The sequence below is a fragment of the Gossypium raimondii genome, chromosome 5 (genome assembly GCF_025698545.1).
Source record: "Gossypium raimondii isolate GPD5lz chromosome 5, ASM2569854v1, whole genome shotgun sequence".
Lineage (NCBI taxonomy): Eukaryota > Viridiplantae > Streptophyta > Magnoliopsida > Malvales > Malvaceae > Gossypium > Gossypium raimondii.
Genome location: NC_068569.1, coordinates 41697308 through 41713235, shown reverse-complemented (window position 1 = coordinate 41713235; position 15928 = coordinate 41697308). Strand labels below are relative to the sequence as shown.

The window sequence follows — 15928 nt, the reverse complement described above, 5'->3', positions numbered from 1 at the left end:
ATAATATGTTTCAGCGTACTCAAACCCACGTCCTTATTTATTGGTAATATTGGCCAATTCAATCGAAATAAGACTCAGTTAGCTAATATCAAATTTTTATTTATACATTTTATAAATGATCTTCCACTAACGTTTTTAATGGTTTTTTTTTTCTAATTATACAAAACAATTGATTAAAATTTTTATACATCCCAATTAATTTAAAAATCTTATCATTAGAATTTTAAAAAATATCATTTAATTATTCAAGAGATAATAGTTATAAAACTTGGAGATAATATCATATTTGATACCTGTAGTTTCATAGAATATTCAATGTGGTACATGTCTTTTGTATACATTCAATGTGGTACTTGAATTATCAATATGTATTTTCTTTATGGTACTTGTATTTTCATAAAATGTCTAATGTGGTACCTACTTGAACTATCAATATATATTTTATTATGGTACTTGCTCTTAACATTGAATTGCTAAACCAGTCAATAAAAATTGACATATACAAATTTTTTTCAAACAATCAAGTCCACATTGATAATATAATTATGTGAAAACCTAAATAAAACAAAAAAATAATTAAATTAAAAAGCAAATAACTAAACATATATTTAATAAAAAAGAAATAAATACTAAACTTACATAAACAACAAAATCATCATTTTCATTTAAATAAATGACCATCTTCATCAAAGAGTTTTCAATTTAAAATAATTATTTTGTGAACCCCATGTGATGGCCTGATGGTTAAAGGTGTTCACCGTCCTAGGTGTAGTGTTAGTTTGAGTCGTGCTAGTTGCGTTTGTTATTCAAATTTTACTCTGTTATTGTAATTCACCAACAAAAAATAAGATTTGTATTTGATTTTTAAATGATTTTTAATTATCCATGAAAATGCACATTCATATAAGTTTAATATTTAATTTTATTAACCATACATTCAGTTATTTTAAATTTAATTCAATTTTTGTTTTTATACAAACTTTTGGGTTTTATTTAGCTTTTCACATGATTTTATATTATCCATGTCGACTTGATGATTTTGAAAAAAATGTACATATCTAATTTTCATTGGTTGGTTTAGTGTTAACATCAATTTCGTAATAAAACATATATTAATAAATCAAGTAGCATTGGACATTTTCAAAGTACAAATACCACGTTGAACATTTTATCAAAGTACAAGCATCGACATTAACCCAAATTTTTTTATAGAAAATTTAATTAAAAAATTAATAGAAAATTTAATTAAATAATATAATTTCATTTATTCTTTTTTTTTGATACAATGTTTAGAACTAGGCATAGTCCCTCCCCAACCCGTAAATAAAAGGTTAATGTATTTCAACGTATTCGAACTCATGTCCTCTTATATTGACAACAATACCCATACCAATTGAGCTAAAATTCAATCAGCATAATTTCATTTATTCTTAAACAATATAGTTTAACATTCAAAATTTAAAAATATAATATAATATAAAAATTATCATAAAGATAAATAATCTTAAAATTTGCATTATTTAATTAAAATTAAAATTAAAATTAATCTTAAATATAAATAAATTTAATTAAAATCTCATATTTAAATAGTATTTATCTTAATATTAAAATTAAATTTAAAATTCATCGTAAATATAAATAATATTATCTTAATATTTGAATTTCTTATCATTAGATTTAAAAAAAAAGAATTGTGATTATGATTATAAATTAAATTAAATAAAATTTTGTATCCTTGTAATATCAAACCTTAAGCTTTAAGAATTAATAAGAAATAGGTCTACTATCTTAGCACGGTTCTGTCTGCCGCCGCTGGCACGAGTTTTAGGGTTTTGTTTGTTTTTGGGTGTTTTCTTTTTTTCTTGTTTGATTCTCTACGTCGTTTCAAGGACATCTTCATTCTACCAATTGGTAGATGTGAAGCGTTTTCTCTGGTTCCCAATCCCTGCAATCATGGAGAATGAATTAGCACAATTATCGCTTAATGAAGAGGAAGAATAAATTTTGTAGATCCAAGGTGATCAAAGGACACAAACAGGGGTGGGAGATTATTAGCTTGTGGGTTGTTTCTTAACAGCAAGTATTATAAATTTTTCGGCTATGAAGAGTACTTTAGCAAATTTATGGCATCCAATCTGTGGGATGCAGATCCGAGATTTGGGGGAAAAAAGGTATCTTTTCAAATTTTTTCATAGCATGGATATGGAGAGAGTTTTGAAGGGTCTTCCGTGGACTTTTAACAATCATTTATTAATTTTAAGCAAATTGAGAAGAGTTGAAGATCCGCTAAAAATACCTTTAGTTTATGTGCCGTTTTGGGTACAAATCCATGAGGTTCCAATTGGTTTATTCTCTGAGAATTTAGCGAAGCTTTTAGGGAACTTTACTGGAGTTTTCCTAGAGTATGACGGTTCAGATTTGGGTAAGGAAAATTGCAATTATATGAGAGTTAGGGTGCAGATTGATGTTAGGAAGCCACTAAGAAGAAAGAAGCAGGTTATGTCTGGTGGAGTATGCTCATATGTCAAGTTCAAATATGAACGTTTATCGCTATTTTGTTTTTTTTTGTTGTTGTCGATTGGGATACAATGACTATTATTGCGAGACAAAAATGATGATGGGAACAGATCTCACAGAGATGGGTTGGGACTTATCTTTACGGGCCCCATTCCGTAGAGCTCTATCAATGAATAGTATTTGGCTACGAGAAGAAGAGGAGGGGGACAGGGAAGGATGTTGGATGGAAAATAGATCAAGGGGGCTGAGCCCAAGGAATGGGGATCCAAAAGAAAGTATGAAAAAAACAATTGATCCTATATTAGGGTTTAGCTCAGAAGAGAAATGATCAGCTACGGATAAACAGAAAGAAAAGTTATGGCCCCATCAGACGAATGCATTAATGGATCATGATTTGGAAGATGAAGCTGTAATGGGGGAGGAAGGGAAAAACGAAATAGGGGTGAGATGGAAGGTCAAAATCTATTATCATCGGCGGTTACCAAGAGGTTAGCCGACCGGGCGTAATAAAAATCATAAGCTGGAACGTCCGTGGTTTGGGGAGTCAACGGACGGTTAGAAGACTTTGGTATTTACTGAAGATAAAGGCTCCCCAAATAGTCTTCTTTATGGAGACAAAACTCAGCAGAAAGCAGATGGAACTAGTGCGTAGGAGATGTCGGTATCTAAATGGTATTGAAGTCGATTCTGAAGGTACAAGGGGAGGGTTATGTTTAGCATGGAGAACTGATGTGAATGTAATTCTTTGTAGTTTTTCTAAAAGACATATTGATGTGTTAGTTGAAGATAATGAAAGAGGAGCAAAATGGAGACTTACTGGATTTTATGGATCTCCATACGTACAAGATAGGATTGATTCATAGGAAACTTTGAAGAGCTTAGCTACAAGAGTGGACATTCCTTGGCTGGTTTGCGAAGATTTCAATGAAATCATGTATGGATTTGAAAAAAGAGGAGGATTACCCAGAGACGAGAGAAGAATGGAATGTTTCCGGAAAACACTTGAAGATTGTCAATTGTATGATGTGGGGTTTGAGGGAAGCTGGTTCATATAGGAGAGAGGTAATCTACCAGAGACGAATATACGAGAATGGCTTGATAGAAGAGTTGCTAACATATGTTGGATTACGATGTTTCCAGAAGTGAAGGCCCAACATCTTATCCACTCGTTCTCAGATCATTGTCCTATTCTCATCAATACTACTGAAAATGCAGTGAAAGTACGGAATAGTAATTTTAGATTTGAAGCTTGGTGGCTAATGGAGGATTCTTTCATTGATGTGGTAAAAGGGATATGGGAGAAATCATCAGGGGAATTGTTACAGAGGTTGGAGGGTTTGAAAACAGGATTAAAGAAGTGGGCTGGGGAAATTCAAATTAAGAGGAAGAAATCTAAACAGATTCTTACAAAAAAACTTGGGGAGTTGGTTGATGCTGAAAGGGATGATAAAATCTTAGCTGAGCTGATAGAGACAAGAATAAATTTGAATTTTGAGATCAAAAAAGATGAATGCTATTGGGAACAAAGAGCAAGAATAAATTGGTTAAAGTTTGGGGACAAAAACACAAAATTTTTTCATAGTCAAGCTTCACAGCGGAAGAGGAAAAATTCTATTCATAAGTTGGTGAACGAAGAAGGGAGAGAATTGGCATTTCTACAAAATATTGAAGAAGCTGCGCTGTATTATTTTCAGAATCTATTCACGACTGGAAGAAGAGGAAACAATGATTGTATACTATCAGGGATTGAACAATGTATTCAAGTAGAAGGCAATCAAAATCTTACAGCACCATATACAATGGAGGAAATCAAGGAAGCAATTTTTGATATGGGACCAACGAAGGCTCCAGGGGAGAATGGATTTCCAGCAGTTTTTTACCAGAAATGTTGGCAGATTTTGGGAGAAGACGTCATATCCTTTTGCTCCTAGATATTGAATGGAGATATGGAGGTTAGTCAAATTAATTCTACAAATATTGTTCTTATACCCAAAGTTAATAATCCCTTGACAATGACACAATATAGGCCGATTAGTCTTTGCAATGTACTTTATAAAATTATTGCGAAGGTAATAGCTAGTAGACTTTGAAAGGTTATTGAAAAATGTATCGATGAGGCACAAAGTGCTTTTGTGCCTGGTTGGTTAATCTCAGACAATGTGATGCCAGCATATGAAGTACTGCATAAATTAAAACAGAAGAGACTGGGGAAAAAAGGATTTATGGCCGTTAAACTTGATATGAGTAAAGCTTATGACAGGGTTGAATGGAGTTTTATAGAAGAACTCATAATAAGAATGGGGTTTGATCTTAAATGGGTGAGGGCTATAATGAAATGTGTTTCTACCGTTTCCTACTCTGTAGTTATCAATGGACATTGCGGGGAAAAATTTTTGCCAACCAGAGGACTGAGACAAGGTTTAGCCCGTTTTTATTTCTTTTATGCGGTGAGGGCTTATTGAGCTTACTGAGACAAGCAATGAGAAGAGGCACTTTAAAGGGAGTGAGGGTTAGTAGGAATGGGCCACAGGTTTCCCATCTTTTATTTGCCGATGATTGCATTTTGTTTGGAGAAGCAACAAGCGGGAATGGTAACATCTTCAAGGAAATTCTGGATGAATACAAAATTTAGTCGGGACAGTGTGTAAACTTTGAAAAATCTTCAGTATTTTTTAGCGAAAACACGTTGGAAGAGGATAGAAGACAGATTGTAAATTTGATGGGGGTCTGGAGGTCGAGTGAACCATAAAGATATTTGGGGTTACCCAATATGGTGGGTCGAAGGAAAAAGGAAGCTTTTCAAGGTCTGAAGGACCGGTTCAAAAAATGCATTGACAATTGGAGCAATATATTTCTATCACAAGGAGGTAAATAAGTTTATTTAAAGGCAATTCTACAGGTTATTCCAACCTATTCGATAGCTTGTTTTCTATTTCCTAGAACTCTATGTGATGAGTTGGAAAGTATTGTTGCTAAATTCTGGTGGCAGAAAGGAAAAGGCAGAACAGGAATACATTGGTGCACTTGGAAAAATCTCTGTTCATTAAAAGAAAATGGTGGGATGGGCTTTCGAAATTTTGGTCAATTCAATATTGCGTTATTAGTGAAGCAAGGTTGGCGTCTCATTAATTACCAAAATTCTTTTTTAGCCAAAATCTTAAAAGCAAAGTATTACCCGTACTCTAGTTTCTTAACTGCGAAGCTGGGAAATTTACCTTTTTTTACCTGGAAAAGTATCTGGGCTGCAAAGGGTCTTCTCCAAAAAGGGATGTGTTAGAGAGTGGGCAGAGGGGATAGAATCTCGATATGGAAAGATTGCTGGATTCAAGGGGTTGACAAAATTGATACACATAACAGAACAAACAAAGGTGAAATTGAGTTAGTTTCGGACCTTATTGATTAATCAAACAGAGAATGGAAATTGGAATTGGTTAATAATACCTTTCAAGAGGACATTGCTCAAAAAATTCTTCAGATTCCCCTCGCAGAGATTGAGCATAAGGATTTCCAGGTTTGGAAAGGAGAATTATCTGGTGAGTTTTCGGTCTGCAGTGCTTATAAACTATTACAAGATGCTAATCTAGATCCTAGAAACTATTTATTACAGACCGAAACAAAAGAATTTTACAAGAAACTTTGGAGCCTATAGATGCCATCAAAAATTGCATTTACAATCTGGCAGATCTCTTGGGATTTTATTCCAAACTTTGCTAATTTCAGAATCAGGAGAGTTGTTACAAATGACAGATGTCCCCAATGCAGATCTGAAGTTGAAGGAAGCTTCCACGTCTTTCGAGATTGCCCTATGACAACTGAAGTATGGTATCTGTTAAATTTCTCATGGATTATGAATAATACGAGTCAGTCTATGTGGGAGTGGCTAACCTGGGTTTTCAAGAGGAGTAACAGCTGTCAATGTCTTCTTTTTTGTTATGCGTTGTGGTGGATATGGTTATCCAGAAATCAATATATTCACGAGAGGAAAAACATAACAGGAAGGGCTTTAGTACTTAATATTTAAAGATACATGGCAGAACAGGAAGGATTAAAAGCTTTAAAGAATAATGAGAGTATATGCAGAAGCTATGGAGTACAAGAGGACATACCGAGAGTTAGGATCCTTTTTGATGCTGTGTACGGCAACAAAACTTTCAGATCAGCTTCCGACCTGGTAGGATGGGATCTGAGGGGAAACTTAACAGTGTTAAAGACAGTTATTCATAGCAATGTTCCTTCTCCTTTTGCGGCAGAGGCATATGCATGTTTAGATGGTACAAAGCTAGGGATTTCACTAAGAACCCACTCAGTAAAACTTATGGGGGATTCAAGAACAGTAATAAGGAAATGTCAGGAGACTACCACAGACAAATCAGCAATCGAAGCCATTATCAGAGATATTCAGAGCAAGAAATCTGATTTTCAAGAACTCATTTTTTAGTATATTCATCGATCAAAGAACTCATATGCTCACAGATTAGCAAAAAATACGCTTGAAAAAGGAGAGACTACTTATCTGAGGGGAGAAGAACTGGATCGCTATACTTTTGCCTCAGTAGAAATTTGGCCAAGAAATCCAGATTGAAGATTTGATTCACAGAAGAAGAAATCAAAATAGATAGCAGAGTGAAGTATTAATGCCTTGGGGACTGCTGTCGATGGAACGTTAGGAGCTTTGGAAATGACGGTTCAATTGATATTTTTGGATTCCAGCTGTGTTTGAGTTGACTGGGTTAGGTTTTGAATTGTTTTTTTAATTTCATTTATTGTTTCTCTAGTTCCGTTTAGTTAGAAAGAAGTTGGATAGTTTTCAATTTAGTTTTCTTTGACAGATCTTTGGGCCATTGATTGGGCCGCCTGTTAGTTTTTTTTTTCTATCTCAATAAAACCCCAGTCTTATTTTCAAAAAAAAAAATTGTTTCTAATTATTTGATCAAATTTAAAAATGATCATAAAATATGTATGATTTTATTATTTAATTTAAAAAATAAATATATAATTTTATCAATTTTTAGAAAATCTAAATAAATATATATAAATGACACCCAATTATTATATAAAATAAAAAATTATTGAGAGAATTATTAAAATTGCTTAAGCCGGCCTGGCCCGGACAGATCATCATCAAATTCTTATAGGGATCAAGATAAACCCAACCCGCAAAGTCTTGTTTGTTGAATGCAAACTTTGCAAAGTCCAGTCCATATGCTTTTATTTTTAGTTATTTGGTTTTATAATTAGACAACATTCTGGAGATACTGTCGCTCTGTTCGCCGCTCCTATCCCTTCTACTTCTTCTTCTCTGTAAACTGTGAAGTCCAACCGGTAGGTGCAAGATAGCAGCCTCTCTACCCTTATGCGCATTTAACCTCCACTTCCATGGCCCTCACTTCCACTCTCCCTCTATACTCTCATCCCAAGGTAATTACACGCGCTCACTCTTTTTCGTAATCTCTTCGGTCTCTCGAAAGGTGAAGCTCACTCTATTTGTTTATATGTTTCGTTATTCTCTGGTTCTTCCGATGAAGCAGAGGCTTGGCCTTCAAGCGTTGGCTTCGGACCACGGCCGCTGTCTTGGTCATGATTCCGCTTGGTTTATTACTAGGAGACGTTACTCCAGGTCCAAGAGATTGGTGGTAGCGGCAGCGTACGGTGCGGAGGGAGGCGCGAGGCGGCGTGTTTACAGACAGTCGCAGGCGAAGCAGCCTCTCAGTAGTGCTCCGAAGCAGATTGCAACCTTTGTGGCGCCCGCTGGCGTTTTTATCGCCGCTACTTTTGGTATGGATTTCCGTTTCTCTTCTTCTCTAGTGGATGGTGAATTTGGAATAATGTAACTGATTGCATTCCTATTTATAAATTCTTGAGTTTCGTCAATAATTTTGATGAGGTTGTTGAAATTCCCCAATTTGGTTGAGCACAATGAAAATTTACTAGCGCTCTGGTTTTTCTTGATTGCTTACTCAGGCCATAGCTATAAGCATTACATTTGTTAATGGCATTTGATTTTTAATCCGACTTTAGCATTTATTTTAGTCTTTAAGCCAACGTGTTGTCAGTTCTTATACCTTACTATTTCTTTCTGTTGCGCTAGGCATATGAATGGCATTTTGGAATCTTTCTTTTCCTTTTATTGGGGATGCGTTAGGCTTTGTATGGAATGTTTACACTAGTGCAGCACATATTCTTTGTTATGTTTATCCTATATGTACCCTAATTGATGTCTTCAGCTGACAGTTTTATGGAAATTGGTGGAGAAACTCCTTATGCCGAAGCCATCTAGGTCTTCATCTGTTGAAAATAAATCTCCTTCACAAGGAGTGAAGTGGTCTTTTGCCCCAGGAACAAATCTATTGTCAGGTGTTACTGCTAAGATTGATAGACAGTCAAAGCTGACACTCAATGAGTTTGCCAAGGAACTTAGGGCATTCAGCAGTGTTGATATGTCAGGTATGCTGACTGATTTTAGACTATTTCCATAGATAAAGTGAAGCACCTATTTTAATCCTATTCACTTTTCATGTCTGAGTTTAATGACGCAGCCACGAAAATCCAAGATGCAGTTAATGGACAGTAGAAATGGTCTACTAGTCTTTTAAAAGTTTTCATTGTGATGTAATTACTTTCTTTCCTTAGCATTGTTAGCAAGTTATCCAGTTGGATTTAAGATGCAATATATTTTTTACTGCATGTGGATTCATTTCATGTGAACGAAACATGATAAACCTTACTATACATTTTTATTAGGACGCAACTTTGGAGATGAAGGACTGTTTTTTCTTGCCGAGAGCTTAGGTTACAATCAGGTTATGCTTTCCTAGTCTTTATTTGACTATGTTTTTTATTTTTTTATTTTCTTTGTGTCCATTATTATGATTGAGGTGTTGTATCTTATCCTGTAAGATCCTCTTGTTGACTGTGTTCTGTACAAACTTTTCTATTTCATTATTGAAAGTTTGAAGCATTGGTTCTCCTTGCCATGCATTCTCTGAATGAGTACTTCTCCTTTTCAGATTGTTGAGGAAGTAAGCTTTGCTGCTAATGGAATAACAGCCAGAGGAATGAAAGCCTTTGATGGTGTTCTTGAAGCAAATATGGTATTGAAAACCCTTGATCTTTCAGGCAATCCCATTGGAGATGAAGGAATAAAGGTCAGCCTAAATTTGCCATTATATAACTGACAACTTTACAAATAGTTAAATGTCCCTGTCCTCCAACATTGAGGGCTCAGTTATTTTATATGTAATAATAGTAAGATGAAAGAAGTTGCTCAATCAACATAAATTTTCCTTTTGGTACCTAATGTGTATAGGGATACATCTGTTTATTTAGAGACTCCTTGTTCTTTCATATCCCTTGCTGCTATTGTATGGTTACTAATTTTCATTCTTATAGGTTTCCTATAAGATCATCTCTGCAGCTTGTATTTGTTTTTCATTTGATAATGTCATAATGAACTATAATGGGATGGAAGTTCATACTTGGAACCTTGATAAAAAATTGCCTATGAGCAAGTTCTATATTGTTTATAATGGAAATAGTAAAACATTTTTCCCTACTTCTAAATCACCTTATAATGAGGTAATCTTTAATTTAAGGTGTACTTGTAACCGTTGATGAATTCTTTTAAATTGTCAAGCAGTCTAATACTAATATAAATTACATGCATATGGTGATGTGGAATTCTTTTCTGCACGTCTTCATAACATAGATACTTTAGAAATCTAATCTGTGGTGATTTTATTTATTTATTTGTTCTTAGAATATCAAGAAGTATTTGTTTGCTATATGAAGATTATGAACTTCTGTAATTTTGTAGATAGAAGTACTGAATTAATTGCATGAATGTTTGAATCCCAGTGGATGTTGTGATTTAGTTGGGAGCATTGCTAAGAATAGAAGCTGTGTACTGTACTTTCTAGTTTCTAGCATATGCTTTCCCAAACAAGGGCACCTAATGTTTCAAATGTCATCACTAAAGTGCAATATATATAAATATTGTTTGTGCCAACGTTCTGTGGATTCACATTTTTGCTGAGAATTTTGTTAATGCTTCAGTGTCTATTATAAATAATCTACCTTCGCCTGCAGTGCCTATGTGATATTTTGGTGAATAACACTGGCATTCAAAAGCTCCAGCTAAACAGTGTTGACTTAGGGGATGAGGTTAGCTTTCTGTTAATATCCACTCTGTTATCCATGGAATTTCTTTGTGAAGAGGTAAAGGCCTTTGCAGTGGAGATTTACTTTAATGGTGAATCACTACCCTATGCAGGGTGCAAAGGCAATTGCTGAGTTGTTGAAGAAAAATTCAACCTTACGTGCCCTTGAACTCAATAACAATATGATAGACTATTCTGTAAGAAATTACGTTGCCAATTTCTTTAGAGCATTGCTTCAAATTTAATTAAGCAAGTGGCATTTATTCTTTTTTCTCTGTTTTTATGGAATGGAGATAGGGATTTACAAGTTTAGCAGGAGCACTTCTTGAGAATAAGACTATCCGCAATTTTCACCTAAAGTAAGTTAAAGTCTTCCAGTTTTTGTATTCTAAAACCATCTTGAGTTTTTTACGTAATAGTTTATGTCTCAGTAGGCTGGATGGCATATGCACCTTCCATTCTTGAACTTTGTTTTGATTAAAAGCAAATATCTGCTTAAGTTTCTTTGTACATCTGGGTTTTTTTTTAACCAGCATATGAAAAACTTTCTGACATAATGTTACTGTTCAAGTGGTAATTATGGTGGTGCTCTGGGGGCTAATGCATTGGCCAAAGGACTTGAGGGGAACAAGTCTTTACGGGTACATTTCCTATTCACTTCAGCTACTGTTTGTTCTAAACTACATGATGAAAGGCTACTGGTTTTGACACCTTTATCCATTTGATATAATACTTCCATTTTAACATTACTTCTGGTACTTAAGTAATAGTTTGGAGCATTAGAGACCTTTGCATATATTGGATGAAATGCTTTTGTGATTAGAGTGGTCATTTTCACTAAGTAGTCATATTGGCAGTTGATAAGCTCTGTTACATGGTTTCGGGCATTTAGTGTCAGTGTATCAGTGTCAACATGACACAAGGCTGGTAAGAGTATGATTTACGTGCCTGACATGGCTCTGAACTTTTGTATGTATCTTTTTGCCCTTTGCTTAGTTGCTGTTGCAAATGAAAGAAGGAAGAACTGAAGACAAATGTAGGGAGAGTAATTTTGTGACTGTGTTGTCATACTGAGAATAATAGGAGAATGTTGATGAAGAACAATAAAAGGAGAGAGTAGGGCTTTCTCTTAAATTCATAATAGGGTTTCAAAATGGAGTTAAATGTTGGGCCTCAATCCTTTTCAATTTTGGCATCTGTAAATTGGGTTTAAATTGATATGTTTCAGTCTGATCCAAAAGGCAAAAGTACTATGTCTTGGGCCATTTATATCTGGAATATTATTTGAAATGCTAATAAGAAAGAAAATGAGAGAGGGATACAAGTTAAGTGTGCATATTTACAAGATAGTGCATTTTTAAGGATTTTCATTTTCTTTATTCTTAATTTTCAACTTCACAAAGCAATTCATGGAACAAATAGTTAATTTTTCTTTTCATTCTTCTGTTTATCCTACCAAACACACTAATGGAAAGAAAAAAGATCTTTCTATTTTTTCTGTAATTTTTTATTTTTCAATTTTATTCACTCTACCAAGTAAAGGCTAGGCATTCAAGGAAAAAAAGAGAGAGGATAATATTGGGAATTCCAAAGTAGGAAAGAGGACAAAGAAAATTGGACAAATGGTTATATTTTATTTGTTTGTGGATCTATTATACAGTGATTGTAATTTGTAATTCCTTGAGTTTTTTTTTTTTCAGGAACTTCATTTACATGGAAATTCAATTGGCGATGAAGGAATTCGCTCCTTGATTTCAAGCTTATCTTCACATAAAGGTTTACATTTGTTATATTGACTTTTTTTTGGTGCACGCATGTGTTTGTAGTCATTGGCTTTTATCTTTCCCTGCCTATTGCAGCAGTTCATCTAACAAACATGTTCTTTCTAGGAAAAATTACCCTACTGGACTTTGGGAACAACTCAATAACGGCAAAAGGTGCCTTTCATGTTGCGGAATATATCAAAAGGAGCAAGAACTTGCTATGGGTGAATCTTTACATGAATGACATTGGTGATGAGGTATTCAATAAATTAACAGTTAATATACCAAGTTTTTCATTTATAAGAGCTAAACAGTGGCAACCCAGTTATGGAATATATATATTTTAATTGGATGTGTTATTTGTTCGACCTTGTTTAGAATTACACTTGTATACTTGGAGTTAAACTTCATTGGTACAAAATTTTGAAAATTTATCAGGGTGCAGAAAAAATTGCTGATGCTTTGAAAGAAAACCAGACAGTAACAACCATAGACCTGGTGAGAATAGAATGCTTCGTTAATTTCTCATGTAACATATTTTGATATTTAATTATTTTTGGAGCATGTCTCTTTTTTGAGATAATATTTGGAGCATGTCTCTTTTTTGAGATAATATTTGGAGCATGTATGATGCAACTATATGAAGACAATAATTGGTTTCTACTGTCGTAGGGTGGAAATAATATTCGAGCCAAGGGGGTTGGTGCGATAGCTGAAGCCTTAAAAGATAACACTGTCATTACAAATGTGAGTCTTTTCATCATTATGATCATCTTTTTATCATGCCTCCCTTTTTATACTCCAATCGGGACGATGGCCTGATTGACTCCTGTCTCACTTTCTCCCTCATCTGTTCAGTTGGAACTTGGTTATAATCCCATTGGAGCAGATGGAGCAAAGGCTTTGTCTGAAGTTCTTAAATTCCATGGAAATGTAAAAACACTAAAGCTTGGTTGGTGTCAGGTAAATTCACATCCATAAACCTCTATAAAAACTAATTTCAATTATCTTATCTTTTATGTATAACAATGCAAAATGGGATCTCTTGTAGATAGGACCAAAGGGTGCAGAGTTTGTTGCAGATATGTTGAGATATAATAATACCATATCAATTCTGGACTTGCGAGCAAATGGACTTAGAGATGAAGTTTGTACCTGCTGATACACCATATTTTTTCATTAAACCACCATATACAATGAATCTTAGTATTTGCTTTGTTATACATGTATTTTGCAGGGTGCAGCCTGTCTGGCTCGCAGCTTGAAAGTTGTTAATGAAACCTTAACTTCACTTGACTTGGGATTCAACGAGATTAGGGTAAACTTCGTTTATCCTTGTTAATATTTATATATTTCATGATTTTCCGCATACTGCATCATTTGACTTGAGGTTTTATGTAGGATGATGGTGCTTTTGCCATTGCTCAAGCACTCAAGGCCAATGAAGATGTCACAGTAACATCGCTCAACCTTGCGAGTAACTTTCTTACAAAATTTGGGCAGGTAATTGTTATTTCTGACCTAAAATCCATTTTATCTTCTGCGTCATATTTAATCTGACAAAATTCTGGCTTTTTTCACCTTCTCTTTTGGCAAATGCTATTTTCATGTTTAGGTTCCTTATTCATTTCTGGTTTGTCTCTAAGTTGGTTGTTTTTCTTGATATCATGCAGAGTGCATTGACAGATGCAAGAGATCATGTTTACGAGATGAGTGAAAGGGAAGTCAATATTTTCTTCTAGGATTTCTCTTTATGGAGAGAGAGTTATGTCGACAATCGGATTTTTGGTATAATTCTTCATTTGGTATGTATCAGTGAGAACTCCCAACTTTTGTGTTAAAATTCTTTAGCTCTAACCATCAAACTGAGGTACATACGGAAATTTTTGACAAAGATAATACTATTTAGCTTCACTAATGGCATTTTGTTCCCGAACATTGTAGTTACAAGCTTTCACTCCATTTGCCCAAAATATGTTCTGTACTGTAATTGGTGAAGAAAAGTCTGTAATTTGAGGATTTTAATATCATAAAATTTTGTTTGCTTTTAATTCAGCCTTTTACCTTGTTGAACAATTTAAAAATGCATGAAGTGAAAAATATCTGACCAAAGCCATGTGGCATTTTTCTAATTCATGTACCCCATTAAATGTTGGTATTATTTTTCTGTGTCATAGTCTTGTTGTTTAACTTGCATATTTATATATATTTTTGACATGCTAATAGTTCATGTTGTACAGATTGAACCTATGGATGATATGGAGTTTTGATTCTCTTCTGAGGCGGAAATTGTTGGTCTCTAAATTAAACTTTGTATAGCTAATAGCTGGTTGAAAATACAAATACATTAAACATAAGTTGGTAGTTCTAGTGCTATATCTTGGTCGCAATTGCAGACAAAAGTAAATATTGCCCATTTTCAATTAATCAGAGAACGAGCATTGGTGGCATGAAAAAAAAAGGAAAGAGAGAAAGACCATTATGAGCAATTGAAGTTTCTCCGGATGCGGCAAAATTAATTTTGTTTTTTGAATTGAGTTATGAGAATCATGTGCTCTCGATTTATTTTTACCCGAAAACCAGATCTTTTTTTGATTTTTTTGATGGTGGTGTAGAAAACGATTTAGAGAAATTTCTTTTACTAAATTCCTGAGCCTTCCTTTCCCTCTGTTTCTTATGATTATAAACTTCCTCCAACTTTTGTACTCGATCAGATAAAACAACGAACTCTAGGATTTTTATCCCTCTAATTAGCATCTTAATTTCATCATTTAGTTCATCTTCAAAATGGATGCGTATTTCTTTCTCATTTAGCATAATTTCACGAGCATACTTGTTGTTGAGATGCATAAATTCTCTCTCGTATTCGATTACTGATTTGTTTCCCACTTTAATTTAAGAAATTCTTTCTTTTTCCAATCTAGGTATCATTTGCTAATATACTTCTTTTTAAAATCAAATTTGAAGAAGTCCCAATTAACATTGTCTCTCGGTATCACCACTGTTAATGTTGACCACTAATTGTAAGATTCATCTGTAAGTAACGACACATCACATCTAAGATAGTCACTAGGAGAGCAGGCCATTTCCTCGAAAACTCACTTTCAAGCCAATATTTAGCTTTAGTTGGACCATCCCGTTCTGCCCTGAAACTCCTTAGCACCACATTTTCTAATTTTATCAACATGAATCCATCGACTCGTTTCAATTGTTTGAGGAGGTGGGGGTGCCACAGGAGGTACAACAGGGGGTGGAGGTTGTTAAGCCATAGGGTTGGTTCACATAAATTTCGTGAACCACTGACCCATTAAATCGAAGAAGACATTTTTAACTTCATTTTCAGACATTTGCGGAATCGGTAAACTACAACTTACTTCCTGCTCGGAAGTTGGGACATTGCTATTTACTTCATCACTGTTAGCACGATTAGATTCTGCCGACATTTTTTAAATCTATTAAAAAAAGGGTTAGATCGAATCAATTATTATCACA

General features: G+C 34.3%; 1 protein-coding gene across 3 annotated transcripts; it reads left to right on the top strand.

Annotated features, from left to right (window-relative positions):
* Window positions 1–7747: 7747 nt before the first annotated feature.
* Window positions 7748–15099, top strand: LOC105766112 (uncharacterized). 3 transcript variants are annotated; one of them, XR_008196387.1, is made up of 19 exons: window positions 7748–7935; window positions 8046–8292; window positions 8749–8961; window positions 9259–9317; window positions 9525–9662; window positions 10603–10677; window positions 10787–10870; window positions 10971–11032; window positions 11245–11314; window positions 12374–12449; window positions 12563–12693; window positions 12875–12934; window positions 13109–13183; window positions 13295–13399; window positions 13488–13583; window positions 13674–13754; window positions 13838–13939; window positions 14110–14241; window positions 14677–15099. XR_008196387.1 is itself a non-coding variant. In XM_012585439.2 (18 exons), the coding sequence occupies exons 1-18, from the start codon at window positions 7894–7896 to the stop codon at window positions 14176–14178; spliced, it is 1785 nt and encodes a 594-aa protein (XP_012440893.1). In that variant the 5' UTR covers window positions 7748–7893; the 3' UTR covers window positions 14179–14487. The 3 variants fall into 3 exon arrangements, 2 of the variants coding, with proteins under 2 accessions (XP_012440893.1, XP_052487732.1); XM_012585439.2 differs by lacking the exon at window positions 14677–15099 and having other exon boundaries at window positions 14110–14487; XM_052631772.1 differs by lacking the exons at window positions 7748–7935; window positions 14677–15099 and having other exon boundaries at window positions 8143–8292; window positions 8742–8961; window positions 14110–14487.
* The last annotated feature ends 829 nt before the right edge of the window (window positions 15100–15928 follow it).